Raw genomic sequence first — 21798 nt, 5'->3', positions numbered from 1 at the left:
TTATTATGAGTAAGAAAAATAAGTTTGAAATCAAGGAAAACTCCGCAAACGTTTTATTTTATAAATCCGGTTCTGATTATTTACGGAGGCCAGGTTTGTGCATTGATGTGTATTGTTTAGGATTATAAAAATATTTTCTTGCTCAAAACTTATATTAAAGCAGGTTAAAATACTTTTTACCAAGAAACTGCACTAATGTCAACCAACACAATTGTAAAACTATAGAAAAGGGGGTTTTGGTGATAGTAATGTTTGTGCCAATGTGTCCTACGAGTGGTGAAAAAAATTAACTAATTTTTTGGAAATATGGTTTTCTGCTTTTATTTTACATGTTTTTAAGGTTATTCTGTAACAATCAATTTGTTATTTTGCCTAGTATAAGAAAATGCACATTCGTATTAAATGAGATCATACGTGTATAGAAAGTAACGAAAACTAGAAGACGATTCCATTAAAATCCAAAAAAATGTTTTTGAAAATACTGTTACTGGAAAATCTAATTCGTTTTAAAGTCCTTAAATACGAATATTTATAGAAAACAAAATATAGACATTTCTGGGCTGGATGAGCCAAGGGCTTTTGTCCCTTAAAAATTCGTAACTCCAATGGATTTTCCAAAATCTAGATTATTTAACTCGTTAGAAAGTAGAAATTGTCTTCTCTGAGCCTATATTTACAACCCTTGGTGGTTATATATATTATGTACTCAAAATAAGAATGAAATTAACAAAACCTCTCCAAACGTTTTATTTTATATCTCCGATTCTGATTTATTTAATTAAATCTACACCGTTCTAGTCCATCTTCTGGCTAAACGTCGTTGCTTAATGACGTTCAACTTGATCACAGTTGATATTATAACAAAGAAATGTGAGTAAACAATAGAAAATGTCAAAATGCCACAAGCCCGGTTATGGCGATTTTTGCTTTTCCCTAGGATAAGAAAATGAGATCAGACATACAGAAAGTTACAAAACCAAGACGCTTTTAGTAAAGTAGGCAAAAAAGTGTTTTTGAAAAATTTCGATGCGTTTTTAATCACATTTTAAAGCCCATAAATACTAATATTTATAATAAACAAAAACATAGACTTTTTAAAAAATTGCCCCTGGCTAATCCAGTAAAATTATCTATTTTTCCATTAGTATGAAAATTTGGATTTAAGGGTGTTAAAGGGTGCTTAAAACGAATCCAAATTAATTTTTTCGACAAAAAATGGTCTTAGGCCTACTTCAATGGAAACGTAATTTCGTTTTTGTAACCTTTAGTATATGTATGTAGTATGCTCCTACATATTATTTTATTTTCTACGTAAAAATTACTGATATGTAATAAAATAATAACTAATGACAAATACATACAATAACAGCAAAAAAAATTTAAAAAACTTATTTATCAAGGGTTCGTCCACTCGCAAACCAAAACCCATCATCAACTGTAAAAAAATTGTATAAATAAAATTAGGCAAACTTAGCAGATGGCAGGTGGAGACGACATTCTCTAAGCAGTATTTTGTACTTCTGAAAATTAACAATCATATAAACATATTTTTCGGTTCCTAGGGCCGATTAGCTAGAAGGCTCGGACCGCTGTAATATTTTTGAACCTAGTATGACCAAAAAAGTTTTATTAAAATCGGTGATCTCACGAACTTATTTTCTCGTTTTAAGGTACTCACTCCTCAATGGTCTGTATGTTTAAAGAATTTTAAAAAAACTTCAATAGTCACTGACTGCATTTTCTTTGATATAGGGAATAAATTTACATAAACATCGGCCAAATTAATTAGACGTTTTGCTCCCAAGACCCAAATAAAAAAAAAACAATTATAATGAAAAAGTAGAATGTTTGATGTTTTGATATGAACCAATAGGCTTTTTTGCATGTTCCACTTGCTGTCTATGTTTTATGAAAATTAATAACTATGTTTATATGGTAACACCAGTATTTGAATATTAAGCCTCTCCTTTTGATACAAACATCCACGAAAAAAAAGACGAATTCGGTTTGTTTTTAGTTTGATTTTCCAACAAAAATGCTTTTGGCCTCCTCAATTGTCCGTATCCTCCCTTTGTTAGGTGAAGAAATATAGTGGGAAAGTACAAAAAGAAAAAAACATATGAAACAAATTTTTCCAAAAAAGTCACAAGCTCATAAAATATTTCTTCTCCTTGGACAAAATTTCGGCCAGTTATTCACAATATTGACGATAAAATTACTCTTGAAACATAAAATATAAATGTACAAATCAAGATGGAAAAGGGTCAGCGATAACACTGGAAAGACAACAAAAACACATAATTTTCACGTTTCAAGACGAACAAATAAAACAGACCCATAAACAAAAAATCACACAATACCATAAGTCGTACGAAAACGCTTCTGACCGATCAAAACAGCGAGGAGACAGGTTCAGCAGTCCTCACAATCTCACACTATTAAATATTTATTGTTTATTACATTACAAATCATCCCTTGATTAATAATACAGGGAAGTCCTATGAAAGAAAGAAAAATACTAAATATGATTATAGTGTCAAAATTAGATAAGGTATTTGAAAGGCGATATAATTTGTGTACTTTTCAACCTATTCAATGCCAAAGTTGTTGGGCTATCTGGGATTGATTTATACTAAAAAGCTCTATTGTTCGGTTTAATTTGTTAAAAGCAAATCAGAATAAATATGGAAATCGATATAGAAAGTGCCAATCCTTTTCCCCCCATTTGTTACAAAGCTGGTAGGATGGCCACTATTGTCCTATGCACTACAATATTGTTTTTTGGTTTAGGCTTTTCTTTTAATTTTAAACTGCCAGTTTTCAATAACGTATCTACCGGCAATTCATCCCTTTTTCAATGTCTAAATGAAATTATAGAACAACACGTTTTCTACAAGCAGATTGTTATGTTTGGAGATGAAGTGAAAAATTCGGATTACGCCGATACGATATTGCAACTTGACTGGCCGAAGATGCTCATAAACTCCGCCGTCGAAAGCCGTGAAAGTTTAAAAGGGCTTTTTATACTGATTCCAAACTCGGATCTTAATGTCTATTCGAGATTCTTTAAAACAGCTCAGTACAATTCTTTGCAATATTTAATAATCACGAAAAAATTTCACGATGTTGTCAATAACTTCGAGCTGATGTGGAGTTTTAGATTACTCGACGTGGCTGCTCTTTACGTGTCTGAAACAGGACTGTACGTACTGACATTTTTCCCATTTAATTCAAACGGGTGTTCTGACACTTTTCCGATAAGAATCAATACTTGGAATAAATGGATAAAAGGATTTGCAATAGAGAAAAACATATTTTCAAGAAAGCGAAAACTGTACAATTTGCATGGGTGTTCTATAAAGGTGTCTCTTCAAGATAGGTCGCTCAGCGAATTGTACCAGCAGTCGATTAACGGAGTTTCCATTAAGCTCTTTCAGACGATAAAGAAATTTATGAATTTTTCAACTCTTATTGTGGAAATGGACAGGGAAGCGAATGCATATGCAGCCGCTTACTTTAACTTTTCGACAGCGGTCATACAGAGCGTTTTAAAAGGCCAGTCGGACATAGGAGTCGGGATATTTTCTCAGCTTTTGGACTACGATCCAAACATTTTGTCTCCAGTGCAGCTAAACGTCGACTGTTTTACGTGGGCCGTGCCGGTCAAAGCAGGTGCCATGCCGAGCATATGGACGATGTACGCTTTCGAATTCGACTACTATACGTGGTGTGCACTGATCGTTAACCATGTCATCGTATGGGCGTTTTTTCATGTCGTGTTTTATCTTTACAAATCGCAAGAGGATCGTTTCACTTCAAAATTCAGCTCTTTGTATTTATTTGCAATTTATTTGAACGTATCGGTCGATCCAAAGCCGACGTCGAACGCGCTGAGAATGTTCTACATCAACTGGCTGTTTTTCTGTTTTGTAATGACGTCCGCGTATCAGGCGTCGATGGGCAGCTTTGTGACAGTACCTCCGGACAGTACCAACATCGGTTCGGTGGCGGAACTTTTAAAAACCAACCTCACGCTCACCGGTGACCCGAAGATGTACCATGTCTTAAGTGCTTCCAGTGAGACGAGCGATGCCATCAAGGAAGTGTTGAAACGTTTTGAAATGCTACTTCCAGGTGATTTCAACGACGTTGTGTACAGATTGATCAAGGAAAGGAATTTCGCCGTCTTCTACACCAAGGAAAAATTGGAACTGGCCGAAGAACACGTCATGTTGCACAAGAATGTCTCCAAGGGTCTACACATAATCCCAGGTTGCACGATAACTTCCCACAATTCAGCGATAATAATGAAAAAAGATTCACTTTACAACGAACCTTTTAGGTATGTAATGACCTCTCTTTTAGAAAGTGGAATTGTTAACCATTGGGAAAAATCAAGCATGATGAGGGAGTATGAACTGTCAAAAGGGAAAGAAATGGTATCCCGAAAATTTTCTTTACTTCACGCTAAATGTGCTTTTATTATTTTTGCCACAGGCATTCTCTTTGCCACAACCACCTTCATAGCTGAATTTCTTACTAAAGGAATCAAACACCAGTCAAAATTGAAACATAAAAATCAAAATTAGCTTGTTTAGTCTAATACAATAAAGTTAAAATAGGCATTTGATTTAAAACTAAAATTAGAATAAAAGCAAATTTTTGACAAAAGCAATTCATAAGTAAATTAAAATTTTCTGTGCTCTTTCATGATTACAACTAAAAGTCGCTGCACACTGATATATCGATAGCTACACTGGGTTGAATTCTGCCATTTGAAAAGTCTGTAAGTTGGTCGATTCCGATCGTTTTGGCCTACCTGTCAGGGATATAAGCATGGAAGGGCAAGAGAATCGCATAATCGTTTATAGGATATACTAGAAAGAATATATAGAAGAAAAAGAATATACACTAGAAGAACAGAATATGTAGTATAATAGTAGAAAAAATACAGGATATAGTAGAGGCTTCCATCCCAGTAATGGTAAAATGTCTAAACGAACCTGACATACCAAAACAGCAAGGATGCAGACCAAAATGATCGTTATAGGGCAAAATATTTTCCGTCAAACAATGTATATCAAACTATAAACTAATAATGATGAAAATCATCAAGTTATTAAAATAAATGAAGACACCTAGAACTGCAGTTTTTTTTCATATTTCCAACTATTTTCGTTACTTCTCGCTAAAGGTGCTGTAGTATACATTTCAATTCATATTTTCTCTTTTTGGATTATTTAATTTATAGTAAAATTCTTTTAAATGTAGATAAATGCCAGCCGACTGAAGATATAATATATATAATCTGGTAAAAATGGCGTATCAGAGTCGTTTTAACAAGTCTGACGTTTTGTATTTTTTGTTTTTATTTATTTGTTGTGTGTGTGTTTAAAAAAATACCGAAAGCATTCGTAAACAGAAAAATTATTTTTAATTCTATGTTATTAAAAAAATTGTTGGGAAATTGATCACGATTTCTTCTTTTTTTGGTAGTTTTTAATTTGATATTAATTTATGACTAATTGGATTAATTCAATATCAATCCTGACACATAAGGCAATCAATAATGAACGAACTTTATGTACACTTAATAATATCGCATGTTTAAAGGAAACAAGTGTTTATCTATATTGTCCATCAAAAAGGAAACTACACCCTGGGAACAGGCCGATAGTCTCGAAAGAGAATCGGCCGAAATGTGGATAAACTTCTTGTTGATATTTTCCCAAACTTCTGCAAACGAACTTATGTACCGTGGAGAGGTTCGCGGACGTCGAAAATGTACCCCCGAGGGTCGTCAAACTCACCATACCTTTCATCTATACCTTTCCGAAGAAAATCAAATGCATTCACGTAATTGAAAAGGAACAGCTTTTATTTACTGTTTTATTCTGCAGAGATTTTAAACTTTTAGATCGCCACTGATAAATCGACCCTGGCCGAAACGCTGCTTATTCAGATGATGAAAGCTAATGTCACCCTGTCGTTCATTCAGGGCGTCAGGAAGGAGACCTTTGATTGCAACAACTATCTGCTACTGTCCAAAAATATCTGATCGATGGCATGGATTCTACCAAAAGTCCCCAAATGGTCAAAACACAGAATCCTTTCACTCATAAATTTAGGAAGTGTCGATCAACTTGAAACCTTCGTGAAGGTAAGCACTTGACACTTAATCTAACAATAAGTTTTAATTGTTAATTATTCAGAAGTTGTGAGATGCGGTCAGGTGTGATATAGGTTTCAGAAAAACATTTTCTTTATCGAGCCAACGTTTCGATCTTTATTGAGATCATCTTCAGGGCTCAAAGTGTTTGTCTTCTGTGTAATTGTGCCATTCTTGCGTGTCGTGTTGAGAGTGCCCAGCACGACACGCAAGAATGGCACTATTACACAGAAGACAAACATTTTGAGCCCTGAAGATGATCTCAATAAAGATCGAAACGTTGGAACGATAAAGAAAATGTTTTTCTGAAACCTACATCACACCAGACCGCATCTCACGACTTCTGAATAATTAACGATTAACGGTCACTAATCACTACACATTCATTTATTAATATATAGTTTCCAACTGAATTAGTTACCTTGAAATGGGGTTAATATTTCTTAATTTTTTTATGCAATCAGGTTAGTTAAGCTTTTTCTGTTTTGATATGACAATTGTGGTGATGCTACGTGATCAATTAAAAGTGCAATTTATTTTTCCGTTCTTAATTATTGTTTACACTGGTGTCTCTTTGCATTTCTTTCCTTTTGTTAATCCTTGATGCTGAGGGCAGAGATCATTCTAATAGATAGTTGCATCGGACGAGAATAAGTGGCATGCTCTTATGTAATTTATATTCAGACAGTGTCCGTCGTTGATTACACTCAGAATACGTGAATATTCGCAGGAAAATATTTAAAGCAGACCGGTTAGAAAAGAAACGGGGAATGAAATAAAACAACCGCGGTAAAAGGGAAAAGGCAATATATAGCAGATGGCTGCTGGAGACTACAATCTCTGAGCAGTATTTGGTGCTTCTGAAAATTAACCTAACTTTAATTACCTTTTACAGAAGAAAATTCCTCTCAATGTTGCGTACCTTTGCCAGAGAATTGTTGTTAATAAAGATAATATATGGAATAGAATGTTTCGGTGAGCTTGACAATGAGCGTCGTGGAATGTCATGGCATCACTTTCTGCAATAAGCTTCACGGGGCAGTACCATAGGGAGGAAAACATTCATTTACTTCGTTAAATTTTATAATTTTGTACAAAACGAAATTAAATAATGAAACAGGAATTATATTTTCAGGCCAATGCGAGTATGTTTGGAGATGCTCCTGCGAGCCTTCTACATTGAAAAAGAGAATAAATTTTTTTTCGAGTTTTTGGTTTTTTTTTGCGTTGCTCTTGGAAAAAAAACCGTGTCCTACGAGCCTTTTACATCGAAAAAGACAAAACATTTTTCGATTTTTGGGTTTTTTACGTTTTCTTGAGAAAAAAAACCGTAAAAACACGTGTCCTAAGAGCCTTTTACATCGAAAAAGACAATTTTTTTTCGTTTTTTGGTGTTTTTCGTTTTTCTTCAAAAATACGTTAAAAAACATGCCTACGAGCCTTTTACATCGAAAAAGAGAATAACATTTTTTCGATTTTTTGCGTTTTTCATGAAAAATACGTAAAAAACGTGCCTACGAGCCTTTTTTTCACGAAAAACAAAAAACCCCAAAAAAATCTTTTCAAAAATTGTCTTTTTAGATGTGAAAGGCTCATCGGACACGTGTTTTTACGTTGTTTTTTTTTTCAAGAAAAACGAAAAAAAAATCGAAAATTTTTTTTTCGATGTAAAAGGCTCGTAGACACCTTTTTTCCCCCAAGAAAAACGCAAAAACCCCAAAAAATCGAAAAAAATTGTATTGACTTTTTCGATGTTGAAGGCTCGTAGGACACGTGTTTTTAAGTTTTTTCACGAAAAACGCAAAAAAAAAACAAAAAAAATCGAAATTTTTTTGTCTTTTTCGATGTGAAAGGCTCGTAGGACACGTTCTTTTACTTTTTTTTCCAAGAAAAACGCAAAAAATCGAAAAAAAATTATTATCTTCTTCGATGTAAAAGGCTCGTAGGACACGTGTTTTTAAGTTTTTTTCACGAAAAACGAAAAAAAAAAAAAATCGAAATTTTTTTGTCTTTTTCGATGTGAAAGGCTCGTAGGACACGTTCTTTTACTTTTTTTCCAAGATAAACGCAAAAAATCGAAAAAAAAATTATTATCTTCTTCGATGTAAAAGGCTCGTAGGACACTTTTTTTCCCCCCAAGAAAAACTCAAAAACCCCAAAAAATCGAAAAAAATTGTATTGTCTTTTTCGATGTAGAAGGCTCATAGAACGTTTTTTACCGTTTTTTTTTTTTTTTTTTCAAGGAAATCGCAAATAACTCCTCAAAAAAATGTCTTTTTCGATGTAAAAGGCTCGTAGGACACTTTTTTTCACGAAAAACAAAAAACTCAGAAAAATTTAAAAAAATTATTGTCTTTTTAGATATGAATGGCGCATAGGGCACGTGTTTTTACCTTTTTGCTTTTTTTCCCCCAAGAAAAACGCAAAAAACCCACAAAAAAATCGAAAAAAAATTTATTGTCTTCTTCGATGTAAAAGGCTCGTAGGACACGCTATTTTACGGAATAGAAATTATGAATGATGGAGTGAGTGCGGTGTTCAATCCTTTTTTAGAAATGATAGTTGCTACTCACAGTAAATTGTTTTCCAACAATCCTGATTTTGAGCCCTTAGCTCATCAGGTTGAAGGATTGGAATTTTCTATTTTTATTAACAATAATATTAATAAATGAGGCGTCGATGGCCACAATGGTTTAGGCCATGACACTGTGCTCATCACTGTAAGGTAAAAGTCCCCGGTTCAAATCTAGGGGCCCTGCATTCAAACCAAACATACTTACAAATGGGCTTTTTTTTTCACACCAGCACCACTTAGCAGGGTTGATATGACCTCTGCTGTTGTGAANAAAATAATAATAATACTAATAATATTAATGAAGAATGTTTCATAGTGAAAAGGTGGAGATACTAGTAACACAATTTAAAATCAATAAAAATATAATATATTTACACATTTATACCTAAAGACTTAAAAGTGTCAAAATTTCATTTTATCGGTTATTACAGCAAGAGATATAAGAAGTGCTTCCTCAGTTCTGATAGTTCGGGAGCCCTGGTTTGGGCACGTGTTCACATAATGGTCAAATAGAAGCTTTACATCATCCACTTCCAGACTTTTATCTTGTTCGAGCGCAAATTCAAGTCCCTTCAATCCACCAAACACAATAAGCGCACGTATTTTCTTTTTCTTCTTAAATTCGACTTCATCCAGCGGACAACCTTTATCGGAAGTGCCAATTACTAAGTTGTAGCCTTTCTTGTGCTTGCAGTCGGTGAAAACCTTACCTAGGCTTTTTGCCAGTCTCACCTTTTAAAACATAAAATCGTTAAAATTAACAATGTGATTATGTTTTAGCCCAAAATTATACAAACCTCATAACCCCAATAAAGCCCCAGGTCATCCTTCGGTTGTGTGGGTGGCACTGCAATACCAGTGCATTTACTGGTCTCTTCAGATTTTGTAGGAAGCTTCACAGTCACCCTCAAACCTGGCTGAAGAAGCCTGTCCAATTTGACTTTACTGTGTAATCCAATATTTGCATATGAATGTTTCCCACTTTTGTCCGTCTCTTGGAGAACAACACCTTCCCTTAAAAAATAGTGAGTAAATTAATAATAAATAAAGCAATAAAATAGTTTTTACTAAGTTCATATCATACTTATATTAAATATATTTTACAAACTAATTTAAACAACCGTTTGTAGTACCTATAAAAAGATTCTTGGTTGAGTCGCAGGTGGTGAGGGGCATCGAGTGGATTCAGCAATCCTGCATATCGCAGTTCTTCAGTCATCGGAAAAAAATGCTTCCTCAAATATTGTGGGCACTCAAGGTACTGGAGAATTTGAGCAAAAACTCCGCAATTATACCACGTTTGTGACGATTCGCCCTCTTCCTGCATCGTGCTTCCAGTATCATCATAAACAATGACCTAAAATAAAAGTTGATAATTTTCATAACTGATTTTAAGAGAAAAAAGTATAAAAACAAGGGTGATAAGTTAATGAATGATCCATCCCTAACCATCCCACTATCGCAGTGCAGTTTTCATATTTGAAGCTGTCAATTACAACCTTGATACAGCACAGAATTTGGCATTTATTTAGATTTTACATAAAAATAATGATACAGCTCTGTGTTGATCTTTGTCGAACACTAAATTTGCTCTTTGGTTGATTGATGTCTGGCTTAGAATTTCTGATTTTGCTAGTTATGTTGGTAGCTGACCAGTTTCATTTTGGTTTCACACGACATTGATGGAACCGATGTCATTTGGTTGTCATGTTGTCCACAAAAGAATACATTTGATTTTGAATGCTGAAATTGATCACGCAGTTGGTTTACCAAATTTTGCAAATCTAGTTTCTCACCTCATCGACTTTGAAGATAGTCGCTGCCCTGGCGATCTGCCCGACAAGGTATGTCTGCAATTCCTGTGTCTGTGCGTTGTCCAGGATGGAGCCGGCTACTGCGATGCTGAGTCGATTCTTGGTCTTCGGCCGTACTACTTCTTCATTTTCTGCTATCGCCTCGCCGTTTTCCGGTTTCCTCATCGCAAGAAGATACTTTTCGACGTCTTCGCGTTTCTTTTTCTTCTTCTGCTCCCGCAGCTTTCGCCAGTCCAAGTGAGCATTGGCGACAGGGCCCATTTTTATAACAATGGATATTATTCAAAACACTTTAAACCGCAATATAACATATACTAGTTATTTGACAAATCCAAATTCAAACACACGTGGGGAAAAACAAATATGCTGTTACATCCTGAGTCTTTAACCTTAACACTTGACTGTCCAATGTCGATACTATCGACACGGTACCAAGTTCGATCATTGCTGATCCCTGGGCAGCTGACTTCCACTGTAGCGTTTGTATACATAAAAAATAATCTACTTTTCTATTTAATATTAATTATTTCTTACAATTAATTTCGATGAAAAACATCATTTATATTTATTATGTCTTTGGACGGATTTGATTACACATTCTAGCATTAGCAACAGATAGCGGCTCCTTATGTGAAAAACTGAAACCCGAAAATTAATGATTATTTAAAGATGAGAACAAGAACAAGAATTAAAAAATTAAAAAATAACTGGTGCGTCGGCCCCGCTTGATTGGAGCCCTGGGCCAAAGTTTCGGGGCGAAAATGACCCTGGTGTCCTTTAAAAAAAGACCTGTCCCTTAAAAAAAAAATTACAATGATGTGCATAATTATTCAGATATCGTGAGATGCGGTCGGGTGCATAATGTAGAAATTTTAGGTTTAATAAAATTATTTGTACTCACTCAAAATGTGTGATTTTGTGTAGATGTGTCCGTGAGGTATTAATGTTATTATATATTACCCTGAGCCATGAATACTTTCACTACAAGAACATAAAGAAATACAAACATATCCTACTTAACAATCTCTAGACACTACCCTACACCCACAATTAGCAGAATATTCGACAACTACAACTCAACACTACTAACACCATTTCCTATCACTAATAACACTACATCAATTCTATCAAACACAGACAAACCAACGTCATACCCATCCCATTCATGGTCCATCACACAAAGTAAACATATTTCTCTCTTCTCATAACTTTAAAATAGCCTTCAAAAATTATAAACCTATTCATACCCTTTTTTCCAAAATTAAAGATTCCACACAAGTAACAAATAATTTGTTCAAAAATCAAATGTATAAACTGGCCAGCAACTTACATCGGAATTACATCCCAATATCTGGATAAGATAGTAAAGCAACAAATCTGTGATTGCGAAAAACCCAAACAAAATCCTACAGCACTGGCTACCCACCATTTTGAACACCAACACAATTTCATTTTCAACAATCTGAAAATATTAGACACAAAATAATTGTAGCTTTTTAGAAATTATTTACATCAACAGAGATAAACACAGCATCAATTACAGAGCAGACACTTGTAAACTCAGCCGCACCTATGCTAATATGATATATCAAATTCATTATTAATAACATACATATAACACACAGAACATAATACAACCCATATATGTTTAGTGGCCATAATTGATCATATTAATTATTCCAATTAATTATTGTTTCATCTTAACCAACAACCTTAAATGAAAAGAATAATTAATTGATACAAACATATAAAACAATCATTACACTCCACACATCAGACAATTCTGTATAGTCTAAATGTTCAACAAAATATCTCTCCTTTCTTTAATAATTATGTCTATAATAATTCTGAAAGGCTAACTAGGCCCGAATGACAAATCATTACCTTTTTTCCATTGTCGATCCTTTTCCCCTCAAAGAAGTTTCCTCATAGAATATAATCATCACTCTTAGTTTCAAAAATAGCAGTTTACAATGTTCTTTCAAGATCAACTGACCAAGAAAAAGCCCAACAATTTCAACACTGTTGCAGTCTAATCCATTCATTCCAAAATTATAAATCGATATAAATGATAAATGATGGAGTGAGTGTGGTGTTCAATCCTTTTTAAAAAGATAGTCCTACTCACAGTAAGTTGTTTTGCAACGATCCGGATTTCGAGCCTTTTAGCTCATCATCATGATGCTCAGCTGATGATGAGCTAAAAGGCTCGAAATCCGGTTCGGTGCAAAATCACTTACTGTGAGTAGGAACTATCTTTTTAAAAAGGACTATAAATCGATTTTTAGTCATATTTAGAACTAAACAATTTGCATTAAAATAGTCTTAAATTATATCAAATAACACTTTTAGCACTGCCGATTCACAATTGCTCATGAAGCTGGTGTCATCAGCAAGTTGAAAAGTTAAAAGGCCCTCATTTATATTATTTACAAACGTGTACAAATCATTCAAATAAATAAAAACATATGGGGCCTAAAATGGCACACCAAACATGGACTAAACAACACATTGTTTATTATCGCAATTTTGGTTCTATGTGTTAAAAAATTAACGCAAGAATTTAAAGCTATACCCTTGTATACCATGGTGGTGCAATTTTTCTAATAAAAGTTTGTGGTTGAGCTTTTTTATTTAAGCTGGATAAAACTTCACATGATGCCTTATGTAAAGAAAACCCATTTCCAGAAGTATATGTAATTAATTTTCATATTTCTTTTGTGAATCAAAGAATCATTTGCACAACAAATTCGTTATTTATTATGCCAAAATTAGCCATTCACAAAGAAGAGAGCCTGTGATTTGGTCATCACTGATTATTTTGATCTATCTATATCACTGGGTTGGTATGACAAACACATCTTCAGTGTGTCTTTTGACCCAGGGAGGATGAGCAGACCAAAGTGTATGGTAATGGTGAAATTAAGTTAATAGATTCTAAAACAAAAATCCCTTTATATATTTTGTGTCCAATAAAGAAAACAAAAGTGAGAAAAAATAAATAAATTTATCTTTTAATAAAGTTAATACAAAGTTCAAAACTAAAGAACAAACTAAAACGAAGAGGGTTAAATATCTGGAACAACAAAAGAATGCACAATTTATTGAAAGTGTAAACACAAACAGGATAACAAGATAAAAAAATAACAGAGAAAGACGATTGTTAAATTTGTTGAAGTCCCCGTGGCTAGATGTGAGGACACAAAGCCAAATAAATAAAAAATAATAAAGTGGTACAAAAAAAGGTTCTACGTTTTATTATTTCTGATCTTTGAGTGTTGTCAGATCGAACAGTGAAGAAAAAATGAAGATTTCACATGATTTCTCGTTCTCTTTCTTCTATTTTGTTTGATCAATGAGATGATGGCGGGGTCTTTGTATTATGATGGCAAGTTAATTCTATGGTTTTTACGTTCCTTATTGGGCTCGGTTCGTTTTTACAATTTGGTAGTGTGACAAGGATAAATCTGAATCTTTTTCGAGTTAGGAGATCTTGAGCGTCCAATTCTCACTGTTTTCGTTTATAAGTGTTTTCACCTTTTCGCCATCTTCAGTGGTTGGCCTGTGTTTTATTTTCACAGTAAAGTCCCTTTTTATACATTTGTGAAATGGAAATGGAAGGGGCGAGTCGGTATTACCTTTGTTCTGTCGGCATCTTTCATGGATTATTTGACTTTTCCCCCTTTGTTTCTGTTCTTCAGTTTTTTCTTTTTTCAATTGTATAAATGATTTGTGTAAAATGTTAGGTATTAATTTGCCCTTCTAGCTCTTCGGCAATTCCGTGATCTACAACAGTACGTTATGCAATAGAAATCATAACGTAAAAACAAACAGCGAAACTGGGCGGATCAAGTCTATCATGACAGATCAAAACGCGAACACCTTCTACCAACCCCCAAGAGTAACGGACAAAACTAAAACAGTCAAATTATAAGATATTGAAAAAAAGAGAAAAGTTTGTTCACTCTTATTCTAATAAAAAACCAATTGGTCAAGTAATAACATAAATTGGGACTTTGAGCCCTGAAGATGATCTCAATAAAAGATCGAAACGTTGGCACGATAAAGAAAATGTTTTTCTGAAACCTACATCACACCCGACCGCATCTCACGATATCTGAATTACTATAAATTGGGAATAAATTGCTTAAATAGATTTTTTTACTAAGCTAAGGGTTATTCCTGTTTCAATTTTGAAGTTTTATCTTCTGCCTAAATTTGACAAATTTGTAAAATGATGTTCCATTTAAGATTTAATTGTCGTAAAAATTGCATCACCCTTTACATTTTCCCATTAAAAAAATAAGGTTTAGTGTTTTTCTATTTATTAAAATAATGATAATGAATAAATATTGCACAAAATTGTAAATGTACAATTGCACTTTTTGTTTTTTACATTATTTTGATTTTAATAATTTTTATAGATGTGTTTGTAAGTGCATCTTTTAGATATAATTAAGCCAAATTTACGTTTTTCCTACTACATATACAATACAATAGGATATGTTTAAATTCAAGAACATCCACTGTATAGGGCTCACCTGCCATAATTGCAAGCAATTGACCATTAAGTACCGGCTTCAATTAAAATATCCTCGGGTTTTAATATTAAATGACTGGGGTTCGTTTTCAACAAAACAGAAATGAACCTTCTGCACTACGAGTTAAATGTCAAATCTAGACCAAGGATGGTTCAATCTACATCTTATTTCGTCCGCCACGATCATCACAATAGGAATGTGGATTAACAGGCGCCGTTCTTCTTCAGGTGGGTTGGATTAGATTCAATAACTTTTTCATTTTATTAATTAACAAGCGGTTTCTCTTGTTTATATAACAACGGTTGGAAACAAAATGTCAATTTTTAAAAATTTTTATTTCGCGTTAAAAAATTTTTTTATTGTAATGTTACTTTAGAAAAACTTGCGATAATCTATGTGGTATGGTTTTTCAGCATTATTATTATGCATTCACAGGCATTAAATCCTTATATTTGCGTCTGAGAATAAACAAATATTGTCTGTGTTCAATCTATGAAAAAAAAATTATTACCTTGTCGAACATTTCAGAAGAGATGCGTCGAGTACACCCTTAAAACACATTATTTCCATTTTATTTTTGTTCCACTCATTCCCTGATGAAAATATCTTGTCAATGAAGGAACACGACATGGTCGAGTCTAACAGCCGAGGAAGAAAACTATTATGACAAATTGAGTTGTTAGATTGCAAGCAGAAATGGATGGCCGGGGGGCGTAACGTAGATATTCGACGACGAGTAACACAAGGAACACAGGGACATTGGAACACCTGTCATGAATTATTAATTATTACTGCTTAATTATAAAGTTTATTCGATAAATCGGTTTGAGAACAAAGGGCAGACATGTATTTTCATTTATCATTTATCTCTTCTGAACTTTGACTTTATCTTAAAGATTTATTGGTTTATTTAAAAAAAACCTTTCCATGTGTGCGTGTATCTGTTTATGTGATTGTTTTTTAATAATATTACACATTAGGTCAGGGTTCCTAAATACATTACTTTAGACGATTTCAGAGACTGTAAATGTACTTGGCAATGGTGGGAGTGAGTCGGTGTTCAAAGTAATTTGAAATTGTCTGTGCAAAACTTAATTTTGTCAATTTGTAGACTTTTTAAGATTATTTTGCTCTTACGATGACCTTAAAAATAGGTCGAAAGCTTGGCAATAACAACTGAATTTCCTATTTCATCAAGAACATACCGTGATTCAGAGTATTCGTGAGTAGAAAAGTGGTCGATACAGCCTACAGTTAAAACGATTAAATTGTTAAAAATTTCGAATTGGACTAAAAAAACCTATTTTATTATTATTTAATGGTCTCTGAAATTCATTCATTCAACGTTTTAGGAACTAAGATTGTTTGGCAATCTATACCGTTTGTTCTGTGGTATGGTAGTATATGGTAGTATTGTTAAATAAGATATTCTAGTAGATTGCATATTAATTTATGCAGGTTTGTTGACCAAAAGTCTCATTTCCATTTCTCCCCTGGTAAAATGTTTCCTCAAGCAAATGACGCCACCCAGTTTTCCAGTTATCTGCCATGTTTGTGGAGCAAATAACAAAAATGTATATTATCAGTGATTTATATTATTTCTTTAAACAAAAAAAAGACTCCTGTGTAAAAGGGGAGTCAGAGGAGGCGAACCGTCCAAGCCGTGCGATGTCTTCGGAGAAAGAGATCCGGAATGGAAAGGACGTTGCAGGCGATCCAGACGATGCTGAAACTGTTTCCGGTAAATTGGGGAAAATTACAGAGGAAATTGGCCTTGTCATGTTAAAATTTCTCCTATTGAAATTAACAAAAATACAAACAAAAAATAATAACTTAAAAAATGCAAACCATTTAAAAATTGGGCATTTTAAATAGTTACAGTCATTTAGGCAAATAATAAGAATGATAGTGGAATCTCACCAGAGGACGAAAACGTATTTTTTATATTTGAAATAGTCCACCATAATAATTTAATTCCACGAGCCTCTATTTGTAACCATTTGGCAAATTGAATTCCAAAAGTACGTTTTTCAATTTTTAAAATGAATATCTTTATATTTATAAACAAAACACGTGACTCCTTTTCCCCTGGATTTTTAAACCAATTAAACTCTGTTGTGATTGAAATAAATAAAAATAATGAACGTATTCTGCTCTGACCAAATTCGACCACTTTTCCGTTCTTACTGACGAACAAACCGAAAATATAAATTAACTCCAAGGCAGAAAACCTTTTTAATATGATTTTCTTTAAACACTACTTGTGGAATTTCAAAAATCGAGTAAATCAAGCACGCTATAAACGCCAAAAATGATTGAATTTACTACTGAGTCAATTGTACATCTAGTAATATAAATTCAAACATCAAGGAAAAAGTGCTCACGTCGACATAAACACAATTAATAAATAACAGACTTTAAAATGAATGAATTAATCAACCAGTAAAAATTATCAATTTAAAAGCCTCGACTAGCATCCTTATGTTCAAAAATAAAAATAAATAAATTAATTAAAAAAATAAAAAACAAAAAACAAAACAATTTTAAAAAGTATGAAAAGTGAATCTTTATTTGATTACAGTATACAATGAGGAGGATTCGAAATGTGGTTTGGGCACATTCAAGCCAGACTGGCTTCAAAAAATGGCGAGTAAAAAAGTGTTCATTGTGATATTTGGCTTGCTTGGCATGAATGAGATAGCAGTAGGATCATATTTTGTAGGTACAATAAGTACAATTGAAAAAAGATTCAAATTGCCGAGTTCAACAACAGGTAGTCAAAACATTTACATTTTTTCAAAAAAAAATTTCGAGCTGATTTTTTTTTCTTTTTTTTAAAGGAATGATTTCGAGTTCCTGGGATGCAGGAGCAACTGTCGCTTTAATATTTATTGCTTACTATGGTGGAACTGGCCACAAAACACGATGGGTCGCCAGGTGCAGTATATTTGCTGGAATCGCTTGTTTTATGATTTACCTACCACATTTAATCTTCGGCCCTGGAGAACTCTACACCAGCCCCAAGAACATGACTTCAGGAAATTCATGTAATCAATTATAATTAAATTTTGTTGTATTTATTTTGATGAGTTACTTTTCTTACTTTACGTTTTACTTTTCTAGCATATTTAAGCTATGGGAATCTTTGTTCTGACCCAAACCAACCGGTAGAGAACTGTTCTTTAAATTCTGAGGGAAGGATCGCTTTAATAATTTTGATCTGTGCATACTTACTTTTGGGGGTTGGAACAAGTTCTTACTACACTTTAGGTGCTGCCTACTTGGATGACAACGTTATGAAAAATAAGTTTCCATTCTTATTTGGTAAGTATGTTTTCACAAAAAGTTTAATTTTTTAAATTAATTTTATATAGCTCTTGTTGCATGCATTCGTTATGTTGGACCAACATTGGGGTACTTAACTTCCTCCTACACACTGAGCACATATGTTGATCCAAATGTGACACCTGATTTCACTCAAGAAGATCCGAGGTGGATTGGAGCTTGGTACAAAGGTATAAAAAGTGCTGTATGTTTAAATAAGTTGTACTGTCTAATAAGAATTATTTTAGCATGGATACCATTTGGAACCATTGAAATGACTTTAGCATTGGGGATTGCTTTTTTCCCTAGATTACTCCCTAGAGAAGCAGATAGGCGCAAACAGAATGACAATATGCGTAAGACAAAGAAAAAGCAATCATTACAAGGTATTCTACAATATTTTTTAATGGAATGCTGAATACAAATTAAAAAGTGTTAATTGAAATTCACCTGGACCATATTTCAGATTTCAAAGAGACGATTGGGCGCCTTTTGAAAAATCCTGTGCTTATGTTCAATACATTCAGTTCAACTTTTTATGTTTTTGGCCTGATGGGCTACTGGATATTTATGCCCAAGTACATCGAAACTCAGTTTCGCCAGACTGCTTCTAAAGCAAGCCTTATCACAGGTCAGTCATTGAGAATTTTGCAAGTTGGCACAAGACAACGTGTTTGATTTTCAGGAACTGTCGGCCTTGTGTGCACTGCAGTTGGAGTTGTTTCATCAGGTGCGGTAATATCGAAGTTCAAACCTCGACCAAGATACTTGGCTGCATGGAACGTTTTCACAGAGCTTATTGATGTAATTGGGCACATTTCCTTTGCCTACATTGGTTGTTTCAAGGAAGATTTCCACGGGTCTTACAACGACGAAGGGAGGTAATTTACTTTATTTTTTCTTTTTTAAATTATGTTTATGTCAATTATTCAAACAATGTTTCTTCTAGCTGGGATTTGATCAAAAGCTGTAATTCGAACTGCAGCTGCAGCACAAATATGCAATACACACCAGTATGTTCTTATGACAATAAAACAACATTTTATTCACCTTGCCATGCAGGTTGCTTGACTTCTACTATAGCCGACAATGGAGCAAAAGTAATCAGTAGAGCATCAAGTTTTAACATTTAAATTTTAAACATAATCAAATAAATTGTTTTGCAGATTTTCTCTAACTGTAGTTGCATAGGAGGTCTAGGACAAGCAGTTGACGGTGCCTGCCCTGTTGAATGTGAAAACCAGTTTTACATTTTTTTGGTAATTTTGTGTTTTATGAAATTTCTATCATCCACTGGTCGATCTGGTAACACTATAATTCAATATAGGTAAAAAAAATTATTTACTTTTTTCTCTATTTTAAGTTTTATAATGATAAAAGTGCTTAAACAACAAAACATTCATTAATATTAATCATACATTTTAAGAAGATTTACCATTCTGTTAATGTGCTAGTAAATGAATTATTTTTTAGGTCTGTTGCACCTGAAGACAAAGCTATTTCAATTGCCTTTACTGAGGTCATTCTTGCTGTTATAACATTTATACCGTCACCTATAATTTATGGCTTACTTTTAGGTAATATTTAAAAAATAAAATTAAAATCTACAAGAAAGTTCATTCTTGAGTCTTGTTATAGATTCATCGTGTCTGGTCTGGGGCCAGACTTGTGGAAAGACGGGCAACTGTTGGCTCTACCATGGAAAGGAGTTGCGATATCTTCTCAATTTCACGTCATCAGGTATGTTTTCCTCGATTTCTACCTCATTCGCCGAAGATGAACAATATTTTCCTTAGCGTTCCTGTTGCTTGGCACGTTGTTGGATATAGGTGTCCTTTACAACGTCGGGTCACTACAAATATACGATGAAGTGGCCTTGAACGAAGAACAAACCAAATCCGATAAAGACAATGAACAACCATTGCTGGACTTAAAGCCTAACTCGGCGAATCATATACATACAGAAAATGCAAACAGTTAAATTGATACCATCTCTTTAAAATATTATTTGTACATAAAATTTTTATTTTATATGTATATATTTTGTAACTGACATGCTAATAAAACAACCATTACTTTAAAGATTTTTATTTTAACAAATTAAATGCAACTAAGTTTAGAACTTTATAAGGCTTGAGTAGAGTGGAACACAATGACTCTTTTAAATTACAACCAATTAAAACAAAACAAAAAATTGGAGCAGAGACCATTAATTATTTACTTGGTCAGAAAACAATAGAAATAATCCTGGAATTGCAGATAGCTATCTGACACTATTATCAGCTCATATTTGGAGAGCAAATATATTCTTAGTGGTGTATTTTTGTTAGCAATCTTCCTCCTTTTGACACAACCTGGTTATCCTCAAAAGGTAAAAAGAACAATGCCCTTACATTTGTTCTTTTAATTGCTTTTTATTTTAAATAATTTCATATCTAGAGAACTGTTTATGATTTGGCACAAGCTTGGAATGATTTATGATGATAGATGCTACTTTTGAGAGCAGTAGACTTGCTTATCTGTTGTAAATTTGACTCATAACTAGTAAACAAACTCGTATGTGCTACAGTAGCAGTTCTGAGTTTGAATCCCAGCGTAATCCTTGGAATTTTACAAGATTCTGCCATGATAAAGCATTAACACTTGATGAGATAAATTACTGACTCGATATGAGGATTATGACTATGAGGAAATGTTTCAATCCTGTAGAGTAGACCATTTAGGATTACAAAAAGGACACACAGCGTAAATCGTACACTCAACTGGAAGATCTCAGTTAAAATGTGATACTTGTGTTTTTTATTTTTTAATCACAATTGTAATACGTACGAATATGTATAGGGTACAAATAAAAGAATAATTATATAAAAAAATATGGTCTTGACTTTTGGGTCAAATTTCAGCATGCAGAAAAGGGATGCTCGATGTATTGTGTTTTCATGGAAATTTACTTTTCTTATTCTAGATTTCTGGAACCCTTTTACTTTTTTCAAATAGAGATCACCTGCTTGTATCTTAATATTTTTATCAGGGTTCACAACAGAAAAAGTGATTTCCACCTCGGGATGTCGGTGTTTTGTGTACAAAAGCCCATTTTTGTCAATTGTCGGGTTCGAATGAAGGGCCGCTTGATTCGAACCCAGGGCCTTTACCTTACAGTGATGAGTGCTATTTCAAGCCTTAACCACTGCGGCCTTCGACGCCTCTATGAGATTTTATTTATCATATTTTATGGCAGATCGGCTTTCGCCTAGAAACATGCTGCTTTGTAATCAATGTCAAAATGCAATGAAAACAGGAGGAACATTAAACATCTGACATACCTTGAATGCTGAAATTAACTTAGTTGTCAGCAGGCAAAAATAAGGCCTGAAA

The 21798-nt window shown here is 33.6% G+C and overlaps 3 protein-coding genes across 4 annotated transcripts; 2 read left to right on the top strand and 1 right to left on the bottom strand.

Moving 5' to 3' along the window:
- The first annotated feature begins 2906 nt into the window (after positions 1-2906).
- Positions 2907-4589, top strand: LOC106664420. The gene has a single exon (XM_024230523.1). It carries the CDS (start codon positions 2907-2909, stop codon positions 4587-4589), a length of 1683 nt encoding a protein of 560 aa, XP_024086291.1.
- A 4499-nt stretch (positions 4590-9088) lies between these two features.
- On the bottom strand, positions 9089-11001 carry LOC106664630 (putative methyltransferase C9orf114 homolog). Its single transcript, XM_014390542.2, has 4 exons — positions 10541-11001; positions 9878-10101; positions 9542-9758; positions 9089-9476 (listed from the first exon to the last, which is right to left on the bottom strand). The coding sequence occupies exons 1-4, from the start codon at positions 10817-10819 to the stop codon at positions 9147-9149; spliced, it is 1050 nt and encodes a 349-aa protein (XP_014246028.1). The 5' UTR covers positions 10820-11001; the 3' UTR covers positions 9089-9146.
- Positions 11002-14971: 3970 nt separating this feature from the next.
- LOC106664629 (solute carrier organic anion transporter family member 1C1-like) lies at positions 14972-20484 on the top strand. 2 transcript variants are annotated; one of them, XM_014390540.2, is made up of 13 exons: positions 14972-15326; positions 17681-17872; positions 17940-18146; positions 18223-18423; positions 18474-18614; positions 18672-18809; positions 18890-19054; positions 19109-19304; positions 19373-19523; positions 19590-19750; positions 19897-20000; positions 20062-20163; positions 20220-20484. In XM_014390540.2, the coding sequence occupies exons 1-13, from the start codon at positions 15227-15229 to the stop codon at positions 20402-20404; spliced, it is 2043 nt and encodes a 680-aa protein (XP_014246026.1). In that variant the 5' UTR covers positions 14972-15226; the 3' UTR covers positions 20405-20484. The 2 variants fall into 2 exon arrangements, with proteins under 2 accessions (XP_014246026.1, XP_014246027.1); XM_014390541.2 differs by lacking the exon at positions 14972-15326 and adding an exon at positions 16701-16840.
- Positions 20485-21798: the final 1314 nt, after the last annotated feature.

Source organism: Cimex lectularius, unplaced genomic scaffold, assembly GCF_000648675.2.
Source record: "Cimex lectularius strain Harlan isolate CLEC.00 unplaced genomic scaffold, Clec_2.1 scaffold13, whole genome shotgun sequence".
Taxonomy (NCBI): domain Eukaryota; kingdom Metazoa; phylum Arthropoda; class Insecta; order Hemiptera; family Cimicidae; genus Cimex; species Cimex lectularius.
The sequence above is the reverse complement of the archived record's forward strand: the minus strand, read 5'-3'. Positions and strand labels throughout refer to the sequence as shown.

Coding starts and splice junctions, on each gene's coding strand:
- LOC106664629 (XM_014390540.2), top strand. CDS start 15,227: ATGTCAAATCTAGACCAAGGATGGTTCAATCTACATCTTATTTCGTCC. Junction 15,327..17,680: donor CAGGCGCCGTTCTTCTTCAG/GTGGGTTGGATT, acceptor ATTTGATTACAG/TATACAATGAGGAGGATTCG. Junction 20,164..20,219: donor TCTCAATTTCACGTCATCAG/GTATGTTTTCCT, acceptor TATTTTCCTTAG/CGTTCCTGTTGCTTGGCACG.
- LOC106664630 (XM_014390542.2), bottom strand. CDS start 10,819: ATGGGCCCTGTCGCCAATGCTCACTTGGACTGGCGAAAGCTGCGGGAG. Junction 10,102..10,540: donor CTATCTTCAAAGTCGATGAG/GTGAGAAACTAG, acceptor CTTTTATTTTAG/GTCATTGTTTATGATGATAC. Junction 9,477..9,541: donor GGCTTTATTGGGGTTATGAG/GTTTGTATAATT, acceptor ATGTTTTAAAAG/GTGAGACTGGCAAAAAGCCT.
- LOC106664420 (XM_024230523.1), top strand. CDS start 2,907: ATGTTTGGAGATGAAGTGAAAAATTCGGATTACGCCGATACGATATTG.